Genomic DNA, 17,333 nt, shown 5'->3' on the forward strand with positions numbered 1-17,333 from the left:
TTTACAATCTACAAGCTTTTGACCCTTAGACTTTTCAACTAATTTCCATGTTTCATTTTTAGGAAGTGAACTCATTTCATCTTCCATAACTGCTATCCAATTTTAAGTATCTTTACAATTAATAGCATCATCATAGGAGTTAGGCTCATTATCAGATTGTTCTTGATAGGTAATAAAGAAACAAAATCATTACTTTCATATCTAGCTGGTGGTCTAATTTGCCTTCTTTCCCCATCTCTAGTTAATTGATATTCATCAATGAGCAAAGTAGGATTATCAATCAGATTATTAGAATCAGAGATTGGATTATTCTCAGTTTCACTTAAAGTGTCACTTTCTGCAGTAATAGTTTCTATTAGAGCAGGTGCAGGTGTTATTTCCTCAACATGAGGAGTCTCCACCTCAATTTGAACACCCTCACTAGTGAAATTATTATGGTTTCCTTCTAAATAAGACATAAGTGATTTATTCAAAACTACATCCCTCCTAATAATCACCCTATACCTTCTTTCACCTTTAACCCACAACTTGTACCCTTTAAAATTTTTCACCATAATCTAAGAAAACACATTTAAGTAATCCAGGTTCTAATTTTCTAATGTTTTGATGAGCATGTGTAGCATATCCAAAAAGTTTTTAGGTGAGAGTAATCAACAGAATTTTTAGTCCAGACAGATTCAGGAACATCAAAGTTTAAGGCACTAATGGGAGTTCTATTAACAAGGTATACTGCAGTTTTCACAGCTTCACCCCAAAAAATTTTTTGGCAAACCAGAACTCAAGAGCATACATCTAACTTTATTTAGCAAAGTCATATTCATTCTTTCAGCTATGCCATTTAGTTGAGGTGTATAGGTGATTGTGAGATGTCTTTGTATGCCATGTTCTTTATAGAAACTATTGAATTCATGATTGCAGAACTCGAAACCATCATCAGTTCTCAAAATCTTTATCTTATTATCAATTTGGCTGTCAATTTATGTTATCCAATCTTTGAAAACTGAATAAGTTTCATCTTTAGTTTTTAATAAGAAAACCCAGATTTTTCTTGAAATATCATCAATGATCAAAAGATAATATCTAAAACCAGATAGAGTACACACAGATGCAGGACCCCACAAATCAGCTTGCAAGTGCTCAAGTATTTCTTTTGATTTATGAATTCCAAGTAGAAAAGGGAGCTTAACTTGTTTACCTGTCACACCATTGTTCACAGTGACCAATATCATCAAGATTTTGATTACCAAAAACTCCTCTATTTTGCAAAGCCTTTAAACTTTTCTTACTAATGTGGCCAAGTCTTTCATACCATAGTTTTGCAAGAGAGAAATTTTCATTTAATGCAGCAACAGTCAAGCCAAGTAAGGGTTTATCTTTAAGAAAGTAAAGACCATGTCTCTTAGGGATATTGTTTGCTAAAATTATATACCATAAGTGCATGATTGTGTTCAAGTAATAAAGTAGACTTATGAGTTCCAGTATCGATCCCTCGAGGAGTTTTTTTTTTTATTAGACAATTGTTGACTCAATTTTAAGAATTGAAAACACACAATTAGATTTCATATGTGAAAAGGAAAGGAAAATAGATTTGAAGATCAATTAAAATAACAATTATGAAAGAAAAGGAAAATTGACTTATAAATGAGTTGGGATTTACGATATCACTTAACCATCATTTCTTTAATATTGCAACAAATCGAAAATGTAAATTACCTTGTTACATTGTTAGACCCGATTTTTCAAGTTCATAAAATTACCTCTTTTGAGTGCAATTAACCATAATCAATTGGTTTTACTCACTATATCTCTATGTTAATAAAAACCCAATCGACCGCATTCAAATGGTGATGAAAATAACTCAATGGGTCACCTAGGGTTTGGAGTATGTCTCTATCTCCTAAATCAACCTAGGGCATTAATTATTTTGGTCAAGAATGCACAACACAACAATCTCTCAATAGTTGCACAAACCACTAAATTCAATCAGATATTGGCCACAGACGTGATGAAAAATAAATGCACAATAACTTAGTAATTAAAGCATTAAATGATGAATATTGAAAATAAACAAACTTAGGTCAAGTTAGATCATAAATCTCGACATTAAATACTTAGCTCGTTGTAAAATAGAAGAACAAAAATGAAATAAAGAGAGAACCCATTACAAAATGAAGGTGAAAATAGAAAACTACAAGATAGTGGAAGAAAACCATCCTTTGAATATATTCTTGAAGAAATGAGGGATTGAAATCTTGAATACTCCTTGTAAACTCCCAAATTTTGCCAGATATTCTCCCTTCTTCTTGCCTCTTCTCTCCTTGAAAAATTTTCAAAGTGTTCTCCTATGGGCCTTGCCCTAGAAGTGACCAACAAGTGAGTACTTAAATGGCCAAAAATCGTATTAAGTGAAATTGTGAAAGAGGTCCTGAAATTTATGCGAAATAGGCAAAATTTGCCCAGCTGGAAAGCGGCGTGCGCGCACGGGCATTTGTGGCGCCTGTGCACCGTTAGATGCTTTTAGCCTCAGGAGATCACAAAGAACCTTCCACACGAGCGCCATAGTAAGCCTGTGCGTGAGCACTGGCTTTCTTCATTTCTTTTTCCAACTTAGTCATCCATTTAATTGCACACAAGGCCCTCAACTTTGATCATGTACAACTTGGTCCTCAAAATTTGATTTTCATATCACTTTGGCCCTTCAAAATTGCAACAATAGGTCCCTAAACTTTCAACACTTTATACTCTAGTCACCAAGTCATGTTCTTGTGTACTTTTGGTCCTTTCTCCTCCAATTTGGACTTTTTGCCTACAAACACCATAATTACACAAAGGAATCCACTCAATTTCATTAATAATTAGCTCGTTAAAGTGCCTAATAAGTATGTAGAAGCACACTTATCAAATACCCCAAACTTAAGTTCTTATTCGTCTCCAGCAAGATTAACTCCTAAAATAATCATGTAATAGATACAAAGAACCAAAAATATTAGATAGCCCATCAATATAAATGAGAGTGTAAAATTGTGTAATCAATTCACACCTATGCTTTCAAATCATGCTACCAAAAACAATGTAAACTTGTCCAATACTTGATCGGTATATTTGTGTGCATAGTCACTTTTAATCATCACCTAAATTTGGAAACAATTATCAAGACGAACAAAATCTTCAAATTGGCTCCAGTCCGAATCCTTTGTGGTCAAATATTTTATTTCTCGCTCTTGAGATTCACACACTGAAATAGATATTTCTTTTCCTTTCCCTGGTAAAAATATAAGGGTAGCTATCCAATCACTCATTTCTTTTCCCTCTCTAGTTTGGTTGGGTCTAATCGGCAATTTCAACATCTAGACATGTGATGATTCTCCACTAATGAGTGCTTCCACATTCAAGCTTATACTAAGTAATTCAAACCCACTAGTTATCTAAGCCGAAATATCAAATACAATTGCACAACAATTTTTTTTTATTTAGCCAAATCCCATGTTTTACCTCACTCCCTTAAACATTCTTCTTGACCCTTGTAGTGAGCTTTAGGTAGATAACTCCCCGGTTGTTTGGGCCAAAGGGTACCTGGTTTTGAGATATCCCTACGAACTTAATAACTCAAAAAGGCTGCGAAGTAAGGCCCAAGATTCAACAAGTTTAATAACTTTTTTTTGTTTTTTTTAAGCGCAATAAAAATGGGACTTAGACTCCTAACATATGGTCATTGCATAGCTTATACTTGGCAAAAGACACTCCACACAAATATTTTCAACATGCATGGAATCACACACTTCTAAATTATATCCTTCGCCGGCTCGACCGTCCCCAAACTTATCTTACAATATGGTTAAGTGAAAGAGATGTGGATATATGATTGACAAAAATTTATGCACAACTCACAACCTAGTTCAACCAATTCAAAAATTTCTCCATCAATCAACCATTTCCAAATCTAGACAACGACCAATCATGACTAGTGTGCTCAAAGTGGTATAATATCTCACATGGACAAGCAAATTTCAAGATCAAGGCAAATAACATGATTGGACATAGATTATAAATTAACAATAATTTTAAACATCACATCCAATCATCAAAAGCCAACAAGGCTATCCAACACTTTAAATATTAATACCAATATAAGTACAATATATAAGCACACTATCCCATCAGCACCTCCGAACTTAACTTACACATTGTCCTCAATGGTACAAAAACAATATAAAATAAGAAAAGAAGGTTGATGAAACTTCCTCGATTAGGTGTTAGCTGAAGGAAGCTATGGATGACTTTTTGGGTCAAGACTCGGTGTACGGTGTACCCCCAAACTTGTTGAGATCCATGGGTAGCTAGGACTTCAAAAATTTTGACCTGCAAAAGAAGAGTGTTAAATAAAAATACAATATCAAAAGTATTAATCACAAGTAACATCAAAAGGTATAAGGATAAGAAATTTGGGTTGCCTCCCAACAAGCTCTTGCTTATAGTCTTTAGCTCGACTATTGGGCTTGTTCACTCCGGACTGGCAAGAAGAATGGAGGACTTCTCTTTTAAAAAATCATCTCCAAATTATGGTTTCAACCGTTGCCCGTTAACCTTGAAGTTTCTTTTTTCCTCATGATGAAGTTTAACTGCTCAATGTGGAAAGATTTTAGTGATGGTGAAAGAACCCGACCATCTTGAGCGGAGCTTTTAGGGGAACAATCGGAGTAGAGAATTGTAAAGAAGAACATGTTGCCCAACAAAAAACTCTCGCTTTACAATGTGTTTATCATGCCATTTCTTTGTCTTTTCTTTGTAAATTCGAGCATTCTCATAAGAGTCAAGGTGGAGTTTATCAAGTTCATTCAATTAAAGCAATCTTTTCTCACCGGCCAATTTAATATCAAAATTTAAAGCTTTTATTACCCAATAAACCTGATGCTCAAGTTCGACCAGAAGGTGGCAAGCTTTTCCTAACAAAAGGCGATAGAGAGACATACCAATGAGTTAATGAAAGCGGTGCGGTAAGCCCATAACGCATCATCCAATTTCTTGGACCAATCTTTTCTAGAGGCACTCAACGTTAATTCAAGAATCCTCTACAATTCTCGATTCGAAATCTCAACTTGGCCACTAGTTTGGGGATGATAGGGAGTAGCCACACGATTCTTTACTCCATATTTGGTTAATAGTGAGTCGAAGAGGCGATTGCAAAAATATTTACCTCCATCACTAATGATGGCTTGGAGGGTGCCATAGCGAGAGAAAATATTTTTCTTTAAAAAGTTCACTACCACCAGAGCATCATTAGTGGGCAAAGACACCACTTCTATCCACTTTAACACATAATCAACCGCCACTAATATGTATTGATCTGAGAATGAAAAAGGAAAATGTCCCATGAAATCAATACTTCACACATAAAAAATGTCCACCTCTAATATAGAATTCAAAGGCATTTCAATTCGATTGAAAATATTACCACTGCATTGGCATTTGTTGCACTTTGAGACAAGAGTGTGAGCATCTTTGAATAATGTGGACCAATAAAACCAGATTGAAGTACATTTGATGCGGTTTTCACGGTCCCGAAGTGACCACCATAGGGCGAGGAATGACATTGTTCAAGGATTTGCTCCATTTATCTTCCGACATACATCTCCAAATAATTTAATCTGGGCCCCGTTCGAACAACAAAGGATCATCCCAAAAATAATGCTTGATGTCGGTGAAGAACCTCTTCCTTTGTTGGTAAGAAATATCCGGTGGAGTAATGCCACTAGCAAGAAAGTTCACATGGTCCACATACGACGGTGTATGGGTGGCTTGTAGAAGATGCATAATTTGAAAGAGTCGTTCATTGAAGAATACCTCATTTATCTTCCCATCCACCAACTCTTCGATTTGTTCTACAACAACATTTTTGGTCTGTTTTTTTATCGCTAATTTCCAATTCAAACTCTTGTAGAAGAAGGACCCATCTAATCAATCAACGCTTGGCATCTTTTTTTGCTAGCAAATACTTGAGGGTGAGTGGTCTATGTAAACAATCACTTTCGACCCAATGAGGTAAGATCAAAATTTATCAAATGTAAATACCAATGCGAGCATCTCTTTTTCAATAGTGGCATAGTTCAGTTGAGCATCAGCCAAAGTTCATCTAGCATAGTAAGTAACATGCAAGATTTTATCTCTCCTTTGCCCAAAAACTGCTCCAACAGCATAATCTCTTGAATCGTACATAAGCTCAAATGGTAAATTCCAATCCGAAGCTACAATGATATAAGTTGTGATGAGCTTCTCTTTAAGAGTGTTGAAAGCATGGAGGCACTCTTTGAGAGAAATCAAATGGAGTATTCTTCTCAAGTAAGGAGCAAAGTGGCTTTGTGATCTTCGAGAAGTCCTTGATAAACCTCTTATAAGATTCGACATGACCCAAAAGCTCCTTATCCCCTTTACTGAGGTTGGTGGAGGTAATTTCTCAATGACTTGGATTTTTACCTTGTCAACTTCTATCCCTTTGCATGAAATCTGATTGCCGAGAACTATGCCTTCTTAAACCATAAAATGACATTTTATCCAATTAAGTACTAAATTGGTCTCCTCACATCTCTTCAACACCGTATCCAAATTTTTCAAGCATCCCTCAAATGAGACTCTAAACATCGAAAAAGCATACATGAAAACCTCAATACATTTCTCTACCATGTCGGAGAATATAGCCATCATATATCTTCGGAAACTGGTGGGGGCATCGGAAAGACCAAAGGGCATCCTTCTATATACAAATGTACCATATGAGCACGTGAATATAGTTTTCTCTTGATCCTCCGGGGCTATTGGAATTTGATTATAGCCCGAATACCCATCCAAAAGCAATAATGAGAATACCCCGCTAACTACTTGAGCATTTGATCAATGAAAGGAAGAGGAAAGTGATCCTTCCTTGTAGCTTTGTTGAGCTTACAGTAGTCAATGCATACCCTCCAACCAGTCACGGGTCCAGTAGGTATAAGTTCATCATCCTAATTTTTCACAACCATGACAGCTCTTGTCTTTGGCACTACTTGAACGGGACTCACCCATGCACTATCAGAAATTAGGTAAATAATACTCGCATCAAGCCACTTTACCACCTCGACTCCTACCACTTCTTTCATATTAGGATTCAACCATCTTTGATGCTCTGATGATGGTTTAAAATCGTCCTCCATAAGGATTTTGTGCATGCATAGTGAAGGACTAATTTCCCGAATGTCTACAATAGTCCAACCAATGGCTTTCTTGTGTTCCATCAACACCCGAAGTAACTTTTCTTCCTCCAATTCACTTAAGGAATTATCAATGATAATCAGAAGCGTATATAACTCTCCCAAATAAGCATACCTCAAATGAGGTGGAAGAGGCTTCAAATCAAGTATAGGTGCTTGTTGAAGAAATGGTAGTGGTGGTGAAGAGCTCTTTTCCAAGTCCTCATAATTTGGTACCCTCTTGTAAGACCTTCTTTTGTAAGACCGAGAAGGTGTAGCCTCCAAATAGTGTACCATATGCTCAACTTCAGACGGATACAACATCCACGCGAAGGCATGAATCGAATTCCGATGGATACTTGATGCCTTCAAGATATTGAATCTAACTTGTTCATCTTGGATTCTTAGAATGAGTTGTCCCCTTTGCACATCATCAAAGCTCGACCGGTGGCAAAAAATGAATGTCCCAAAATGATAGGGATGTCATGGTCCTCTTCCATGTCAAAAATTATGAAATCAGCTAGAAATATGAATTTGTCCACCTTGACCAATAAATTCTCAATGACATCTCGAGGATATTTAATTGATCGATCAGCCAATTGTAATGATACAGTGGTGGCTTTGGCTTCTCCCAATCCTAACTTTCTGAAAATAGACATAGGCATCAAATTAATGCTGGCACCAAGATCCCATAAAGCTTTACTAAAATTTAAATCTCCAATAGTGCATGGAATAGTAAAACTCCCTGGATCTTTGATTTTCAATTGTAGCTTCTTTTGAAGAGTGGCACCACACTCCTCCATTAGCATTACTATCTCATGCTCTTTGAGTTTTCTTTTTGTTTGAAAGAATGCCCTTCATGAATTTGGCATAACTTGGCATTTGAGTTAATGCATCGGCAAATGGAATGTTTATGTATAGTTTTTTGAAGACCTCCAAAAAAATTTCAAACTGAGCATCCAATTTCTGTTTGTGAAGCCTTTATGGGAAGGGAATTGAAGGCACATAGGCCCTGATCGGTGTTGGAGCCTTTGACGTTAATGGCTTCGGTTTATCTTCCCTGGTTGATTCATCCTTTCCATTAGGTTTTTTCATAACCCCTTCTTCTTCAATGGGTGCCTTTGTCGGTTTGAGCTTTAGGACGTGTCACCGTGATTTCAGGCAATTGAACCCCACGTCTAGTGGTAATAACTTGCACATTATCTCTTGGATTTGTTTCGGTGTTGCTAGACAACACCCCTTGTTGCCTTTCGGAGAGAAGTTTGGCAATTTGACCAACTTGACGTTTCAAAATTTTCAAGGATGCATCATTGCGTTCTTGATATTGCAATTGATGGTTTGCCAAATTAGCAATGGCCTCTTCCCAACCTTCTTTCTTCTTTTGTGGTTTCGGGTTGAGCACATTTTGATTATTTCCATATGACAAGTTTGGATGATTTCGCCAACTGGGGTTATGAGTTTGCGAGTAAGGATTGTATCCCTGGCGTTGAAAGTTTTGAGCATATGCCACTTTCTCAGTGGATGCTGTACCACCACCTATTAATGGGTAACTCAGGCTTAGGTGATTTGCTCCACAAATAGGCAGAAATTGAACCTCTCCCATGCCTCATGAAAGCTTTCAAATTCAAATTGTTGGAATGTGGTTATGTCATGCTTGAGTTGGCTACTCGGGCAGGTGGAAAGAATTCGATTGTGAATTTTTGAACAAGTTTCAACCAACTATTTATACTTCTAGGTGGTAAAGTCTCAAGCCATTCCCATGCTTCATCTTTCAAAGTGTGAACAAATAACCTCATCCTAATTGCCTCCATATTCAGCCTTTATATTTAAAATTTCCTACATTCTCTGTAAAACGTGCGACATGTGAGTGAGGGTTTTCATCAATTCTCCCATAGAATGGAATGGTGTTGGAGAACAAATTGATAACATCCGGACGAAGTTGAAAGTTTGGATGTCCATATGGAGGATAGACTCTACTACGGCTGGGTTCATGAAGTCCCCAAATAAGATATCTTCCTCATTTACAATAGGCCCTTGAGCCCTACCCACTTGATTACCAAAACCCGGTGGCATTCCACCTCAAGAAATATTTTTCGATTAAGCATTAGGTTTCTTGGTGTGCCATATCAATCAGTTGTTGCCTTCTCAATTTCCTTTGTTCCTGTCGCCTTCTTCGAAAAGTTCTTTCAATATCCGGATCAAGTTCAAAAAGATCAAAACTTCTCGAACGAAGCATACACTACTGAAGACCTAAGGAAATCAAAATAAGAAGTTAACTGCACAATAAATATATAAAAGCTATGAAAAGAACAAAAATTGTAAAAATTAGAATAAAAAAAAGATAAAAATTGAAATAAAATACCCCCGGCAACGGCGCCAAAAACTTGTTCGCTAAAATTATATACCGCAAGTGCATAGGTACGTTCAAATAATAAAGTGAACTTATGAGTCCGAGTATCGATCCCTCAAGGAGTTTTTTTTTTTTTTAATTATACAATTGTTGACTCAATGTTAACAATTGAAAACACACAATTAGGTTTCATATATGAAAAGTAAAGGAAAATGAATTTGAAGATCAATTAAAATAACAATTATGAAAGAGAATGAAATTTGACTTATAAATGAGTTAATATTTACGATGTCACTTAACCATCATTTCTTTAATATTGCAACAAACTGAGAATGCAAATTACCTCATTGTCGTTACATTTTTTGACCCGATTTTTCAAATTTAGTTAATTACCTCGCTCGAGCGCAATTAAACCTATCGATTGGTTTTACTCACTATATCTCTATGTTGATAAAAACCTAATCGACCGCATTAAAATCGTGATGAAAATAACTCAATGGGTCACCTAGAATTTGGAGTATAACTCTATCTCCTAAAACAATGTAGGGCATTAATTACTTTGGTTAAAGATGCATAACAATCTCTCAATAGTTGCACAAATCACTAAATTCAATCATATATTGGCCACATACATGATGAAAATTTAAGCACAACAATAAATGCACAATAACATAGTAATTCAAGCATTAAATGATGAATATTGACATTAAAGAAAAGTTACATCATAAATCCCAACATTAAACACTTAGCCCATTGTAAAATAGAAGAACAAAACTGAAATAAAGAGAGAACCCATTACAAAATGAATGAGAAAATAGAAAACTACAAGATTGTGGAAAAAACCGTCCCTTGAATATATTTTTGAAGAAATGAGGGATTGAAATCTTAAATATTCATTGTAAACTCCCAAATTTTGCTAGATATTCTCCCTTCTTCTTGCCTCTTCTCCCCTTGAAAGCTTTTCTAAGTGTTCTTCTATGGGTCTTGCCCTAGAAGCGACCGACAAATGGGCATCTAAATGGCCAAAAATCTTTTTAAGTGAAATTGCGAAAGAGATCCCGAAATTTATGCGAAATAGGCGAAGTTTGGCCAACCAGAAAGCAGCGCTCTTGCACAGGCATTTGTGGCGCTCGCGCACCGTTAGATGTTTTTTGCCTCGGGAGATCACAAAGAGGCTCTTGCGCGAGCGCCTTAGTAAGCATGGACGCGAGCGTGGGCTTTCTTCATTTCTTTTACCAACTTTGTCCTCCATTTAATTGCACACAAGGCCCTCAACTTTGATCATGTACAACTTGGTCCTCAAATTTTGATTTTCATATCACTTTAGCCCTCTAAAATTTCAACAATAGGTCCTTAAACTTTCAGCACTTGTACACTTTGGTCACCAGCTCATGTTTTTGTGCACTTTTGGTCTTCTCTTCCTTCCTTTAGCTCTTTTCTCCTCCAATTTGGACTTCTTGTCTACAAACACCATAATTACACAATTATAAATAGGAACCTACTCAATTTCATCAATAATTAGCTCATTAAAGTGCCTTATAAGTATGTAAAAACACACTTATCGGATACTTATGATTAAATCATTGCCCCTAAGAATTTCAATATGTCCTTGACGCAGTTTTATGTTAAACTCCAAATCATCCAACATACCTAGAGATACCTGATTTCTCTCTAGTTCTGAAACATATCTAGTTCCCTTTAAAAATAGGACCTTTCCATTCTCAAGTAACAATTTAACAGAGCTGATTCCATTTATTTTACAAGTCATATTGTTAACCATTATAACTTGTACGTAAGTTGTTCTTTCAATTTCAAGAAAATAATTTTTATTTGGGCACATATGGAAGGAACTGAATCAAGGATTCATTTATCATTCAATTTATTTGTAGCATTAACAAGGACCAACCCATATTCATCCATATTAACTTTATTGTACATTAAGGCAGCATTCTCATCATCATGTTTCTTTTCCTCTAATTTATATTTCTGTTTATAACAATCTTTAATAAAATAGCCATGTTTCCCACAGTAGAAATACTTTTTACCATTGGCCTTGTTCTTAGATTTACCCTTACCACCCCATTTCTATTTATTTTCATTTGAAGTTTTTGAGTGATAGTAAGGTTTACTAAAACCCCTTCCTTTAGCCAGTAAAGTATCCCCATTGTGGTTCTCCTTGGATTCCAATTTAATCTCTAAAACTTTGTTCTTTGGGGCATTGATTATTATTTCTGTGGTAAGTTCTGTCCTACCATATTCCAAGGCAATCTTGATGTCTCCGTATTTATCACTAATGGAGTTTAACAAGATCACAGCCAACTCATCTTGTGAAAGTTTTTCATCACAATTGGTTAGATCTTGGTTCAACTTAGTAATCCTATTCAGATTGTCATTCAAATCTGTTGAAGGATCCATTTTAAAAGAAAAGAGTTGTTTTAACAAATAGCACTTATTTGGGATTGTCTTAGTCACCTATTGTTTCTCAAGTTTAATCCATAGTTTAGAGGCTGTTTTAGCTTCACCAATGGTCCTTATCACATTTTCTGACAAGTATAGAAAAATAGTACTCTAGGCAACCTCTTCTAATTCAATTTTCCTAGCATGGTTCATATCTTGAGGCCAACTATCATCTAAAGCCCTAACACATCTCATTTACATTAGGATAGCTTTCATCTTTTGACTCCACATATTAAAATCAATTTTACCGTCAAATTGTGCAACCTCAAATTTAGTAGTAGCCATTTTATTATGCCACACACAATGCACAAGTCAGAGTCAAGATGATCACAATAGAGTATGCAAAAGACACACAACCGTGCCAATCAAGATTCACAGCAATGTTCCAAGAAGACACAATTTTGCAAGTTTTAGTCACAAGTATAGTATGCAGATCAATTCAAGTAAGGACACAATGGCAGAGGGCAGAAGTTCTAAGTTTTAGAAACTTTTCCTTCAAGATTCTCCAGGTGCACCCCTCGTTCTAGGCTTACCTCAGATTCCCAAGGCCTCACAGGAGCCTTTGGACAAAAACCAGACTTGAGAGCAATATGGTGTATGGCTAATCAAGGGGAAAATAACGAAACCCTAAAATTTTGAAAAGTAAATTTTACAAAAATTAAAAGATCTCACCCAACGAGTATTATATACTCAAAAAGTCAAACACTACTCTATAGCAGTTCCAAAAATTCAGATCTACAGCAGATCGACCTCTTCTTTCGAAGATCCAAGTATCTTGCCCCAGTTTAATGCTCTGATACCAGTGAAAGGGCAAAAAACCCACACAATTAGTTGCAAAATACAGTCGATCAACAACAAAATAGAAATTAAACTTGCAGAAAAGTAAAATGAACATAGCAGAATTTTTTCATCTGAAGCCCCAGAGGTTCAGTGTTCTTTAAAACTCCTAATCCCCTATTGAGCATCCAACAAAGAATGAATATTGCTGAGTTGCACTAAAATCCTTAAAAATCGGCAACGAAAATTACGATGTTCAACCAATACAAAATGTACAAGGGAAGAGACTTATCTCTTCAAGAAATCAATAGATCTGTCTCAAATCACTCGAGAACTAACAGATCACTTTCTCAGATCTCAACACACGAGAACTCCCTCATTCTTACAAATTTTCACTCAAGAAAATATAAATATTAAATGGCTAAAACATCAAAAAACAATCTTCAAATGAGATGTTCAACAAAAAATAGTGAAACTAGAAACCCTAGCCACTAAGAAAAATGGAACTCTTTCGAACTCTCACAGGAAAGGACACAAGATGAAAATCTGAAGCCAATGAACAATCTTCTGATTATATATATCACTAGATATCAAACCCTCCATTCAATGGTAGATAATAGGCAAAATGTCACAATCCAATGCATTCCAACTTATAAAGACGTGTTTAGAAGACACGTTATTAAATTCTGAAAATTATGGAGCACAAATCGGGTTCGAGTCTCAACAATAATTTTTTGAAGTTTCATGTAGTATGCTATTGTGTAAGAAAATCTTAATATCTTTACAATGGTGATACTAATGAGGTGATAAAAAAAATATAGCATTTTCTTTTAATTCAAAGTTCTTATTTTAGTAAAGTTCCTGTGTCCTGGTTGATTTTGTTTCTGACGACAATCTTTTTTCCTCTATTTACATGTTCCATTGAGAAACACTCTATTCTTTGAAGCAAGGAGCAAACCTTTTTGAAGAGCTAAGGAACATTTCTAACAGCTATTCTCAATTAGTCAGAGCACCTTAGAATGCCAAATGCCAAAATTTGAAAACAATCAAAATTTATTTCAATAATCAAATAATTTAGAAAATCTTATTTAAATTATTCAGAGTACAGTAAAAAATTGAGTTAATTCTAGAAATAGAATCTTGAAATAAGGAGAGCAACAAAATAACTTCTGATTCAAAAATTCTAAATTACAGAATAATACGATGTGCTTTTAGTCCCTAGGGCTTTGGCATGAAGACCCAGTATTTTCCCCTGTTTATTTGATGGCATAAAACTGATCCATTGACTGAGAAAGGATTAGAATTTTATTTAACCTTAGAATAGTGATGCAACATACATATGGAAATTATCCATTATATTGGCATTCTGGGATTTTAGTATTATATGATGAGAATAGATTTTTATTTTATTTTATTTATTATTATTATTTTATTTTTTTTTTGTAAAGGTTTTGATTGTGGCTGTTTTTCAATTAATATTTTTAGTACAATATTTTGTATCTTCCTTACAGAATAGTATTCTATTTCATTAAATAAGACTGCTTGAGACTTTTAATAGAAGTGATTTAATAAATGAAAAATTATATGTTCTTAATTATGTGGCCAAATTCTTAATATAATGTGAAATCAATGAATCTTTAATGTCTAGCTTTCAAGCATTAATGATTCAAAGAAAACAAACTAGAAGGTTGCTCGTGATATTTATGTTGTCATGCTTCCGTACATGCTACTCAATATTAGAGATAGTCCATAGACACAATGCACTCCATTCTCAATTTATGTCGGAAAGAAGGGAAGGGGAGCCTTGGAAGTCCGAGGTCATGGGCCACCCTAGTTTTATTTGTAACTTATCTGGTAATTTGGTCAATGGTTTGCTGGCTTCAAAAATTGGCTATATGAAAAAATTATGACAGATTATATCCATTGAAAATCAGTTTTCACGAGATATTCCAAGCACTATTGGGGAACTAACATTATCAAACAATCGATTACATAGTCCTGTACCTAAGTCATTTGGTACTTTAATTTCATTGTGTAGCCCCCAAGTCATCGGAGTAACTTAGGGACGTCTTGTATTTCAATGTAACTCAATGGTGAAATTCATAATGGAGGGTTTTTAGGAATATTACAGCAAATGCTCCTAATTCTCCATACCTGAATACTTTTAGTTTTTTTTTTTTTTTTTATTTGTTACATTCAATTCAAGAAATTGAAAAAACAAAATGTGTTCGTTCAAAATGGTCATATTGGGAGGGCACATAATTTTTAAGTATTTATTCAGTTCATATTATTCTCCATACAACTCCTAGATCGTCATCTGCATCTCAATAATTCATTTTACTATCTGCAGCTTCTGGTGTCTCAATTGTGGCTCTTTGCCTCTTTCTACCTACAAACCGACCCAACAAATGTTTCAAGTCAGTGAGCTGGATTTCAAGAAAAGCAGGATCTGAGTAATATCGTACCCGTGTACTACAAGATCCAAATTAATCTCTTCACTCCCATTTTTAGACCCCAAAAGACCCTCTTCTTCTTCTACGATCCACCTGAACTGCTAATGGTGTTTTTTATAGCCTGGCAATTGTTTCTATCTCTACTTTATCCCGAACAATGCAATGTTTTACACCCAATTTTATGTTTTTTTTTTCGAATTTTACTGAGATTTACAATTGGAATAAAAAGAATGAACTTTTTTATTTGGGCTTAAAAGTTGATCGTAAGAATAAGCATTTCAGAGGAACTGAATTGAATTTTATAAGGATGTATATGAAATAATCTGATGCCTGCAATGTTCTTGGGAAGTTTGGTTCCAATTGGGTCTCTCTGTACTTTAAAGCTGTGAAACTGCAAGAATGGTTGTTTGATGGATTCCAACCTTCTCATATGTAATTTGGCATGCTTCTTTGTAATTAACTAAATAATTTCATTCTGAAAGTACAATGTTTTTAATATATGCTTCTGGGTTTAAGGTCATACCAAGCAAATATAACAAAACTAAATTATCAAGCAAGATAAGCGATTTTGAGGTATATTTTACTAACAAGAGGATTTTATATTTTTATAATCTATATGTAAAGCGTTTGGTAATAAGTTCAGTCATTATTTTGGTTTATTTTATGAGACGCCATAGTAGAAAAACACTAGATCCAGCTCAGTCTACTGGCCTCGTCACAATTGAGAGGATTACATATTATGACATTCTTAATGCTACCAAGAAATTCAGTAAAGAGAACCTCATTAGTCTTGAGATTTGGAAGTTGCAAAACAGTGTCTTGATACTGAGTGTCTAATACTAGGCAACATTCGTCATAGAAACCTTGTTAATGTAATTAGTAGATGCTCTAGACTTGATTTTAAAGCTTTGGTTTGGTTTTGGAGTATATGCAGAATGAAAACCATAACAAATGGCTTCCCTCTAGCAACTATTTCCTGAATATTGCTCAAAGATTGGAAATAATAATATACTTGGCATGTGCACTAGAGTATCTGCCTCATGGGTGTCCCTACTTGATTGTCAGTTGTGATTTGAAGCCCAACAATATGCTTTTAGTTGAAGATATTGTTAATTATATGCCTCAAAATTTGGTCAAATATTTGGAAGATTACGTGATCATATTGGTTTTGGAAAGATACCATATTGGATTCAAGAAGGATATGGAAAGAATCAAATTCGAGCCAAGAAAGGAAACAAATTTTCTTGTGTGCCACAAGTTTTTTCCTTTTCTTTTCCTTTTAGATGATTTTCTTCCTAATTTCCATCTTGTGCCTATATTTAGGGTTTGACTCATGTACTATAAATATATGGCTCCTCTTTCAGTTTAGCAGAAGCTAATATTGCTGTGGCGGTGTATTCTCTCCACATTGTCAATTAATAATACATCTTGCCTCTGTGTTTAACTTTCTTTTCTTCTTTACTTTAAACCTTGATATATATTTTTATATTGTTGCAATTCATATTACTTCATATTGCTCATCAACTTCATTCTTTACAATCCGTCAATCCCAACAAGTGGTATTAGAGCTCGGGTCTTTGGTGAATTGGTGAAGTTTTTCAGAGATGGCTGCCATAAAGTTTGATATTCCGCTGTTGGATCGCAATACAAGGTTTTCATTGTGGAAAGTAAAAATGAGGGCTATTTTATTGCAGTTGGATTTGGACGATATTTTTCTGGGTTTTGAGAAGATACCAGATAATTGGACAACAGAGGAGAAACAATGGAAGGATCAAAAGGCTTTGTCGTTGATTCGTCTTCATTTATCCAACAATATTCTTCAAGATGTCTTGAAGGAGAAAACTGTTGTTGCTTTGTGGTTGAAACTGGAGCAGTTGTGCATAACCAAAAGTCTTACTAGCAAATAGGCTCTAAAGCTGTAACGCCCCGACCCCTAGTGGACCGAAACGATACTTACTTTACTTAGCTTAACCAGTAGTTTAGTAACAAGTGTATACGTTTTAGCGGAAGCTTACATCTTCGGATAATAATTTAAATAACAATACTTCAAATACTTTAAACAAAAACACTAAATCA

At 35.1% G+C, this 17,333-nt stretch overlaps 2 protein-coding genes across 2 annotated transcripts; both read right to left on the reverse strand.

The window, feature by feature from the left end:
• Window positions 1-6,126: 6,126 nt before the first annotated feature.
• On the reverse strand, window positions 6,127-7,544 carry LOC111373765. Its single transcript, XM_022996328.1, has 4 exons — window positions 7,053-7,544; window positions 6,938-6,995; window positions 6,658-6,869; window positions 6,127-6,501 (listed from the first exon to the last, which is right to left on the reverse strand). Exons 1-4 carry the CDS (start codon window positions 7,542-7,544, stop codon window positions 6,127-6,129), a joined length of 1,137 nt encoding a protein of 378 aa, XP_022852096.1.
• Window positions 7,545-7,624: 80 nt separating this feature from the next.
• LOC111373766 lies at window positions 7,625-8,029 on the reverse strand. The gene has a single exon (XM_022996330.1). The coding sequence runs from the start codon at window positions 8,027-8,029 to the stop codon at window positions 7,625-7,627; it is 405 nt and encodes a 134-aa protein (XP_022852098.1).
• Window positions 8,030-17,333: the final 9,304 nt, after the last annotated feature.

Source organism: Olea europaea, unplaced genomic scaffold (genome assembly GCF_002742605.1).
Source record: "Olea europaea var. sylvestris unplaced genomic scaffold, O_europaea_v1 scaffold116, whole genome shotgun sequence".
NCBI classification, from domain to species: domain Eukaryota; kingdom Viridiplantae; phylum Streptophyta; class Magnoliopsida; order Lamiales; family Oleaceae; genus Olea; species Olea europaea.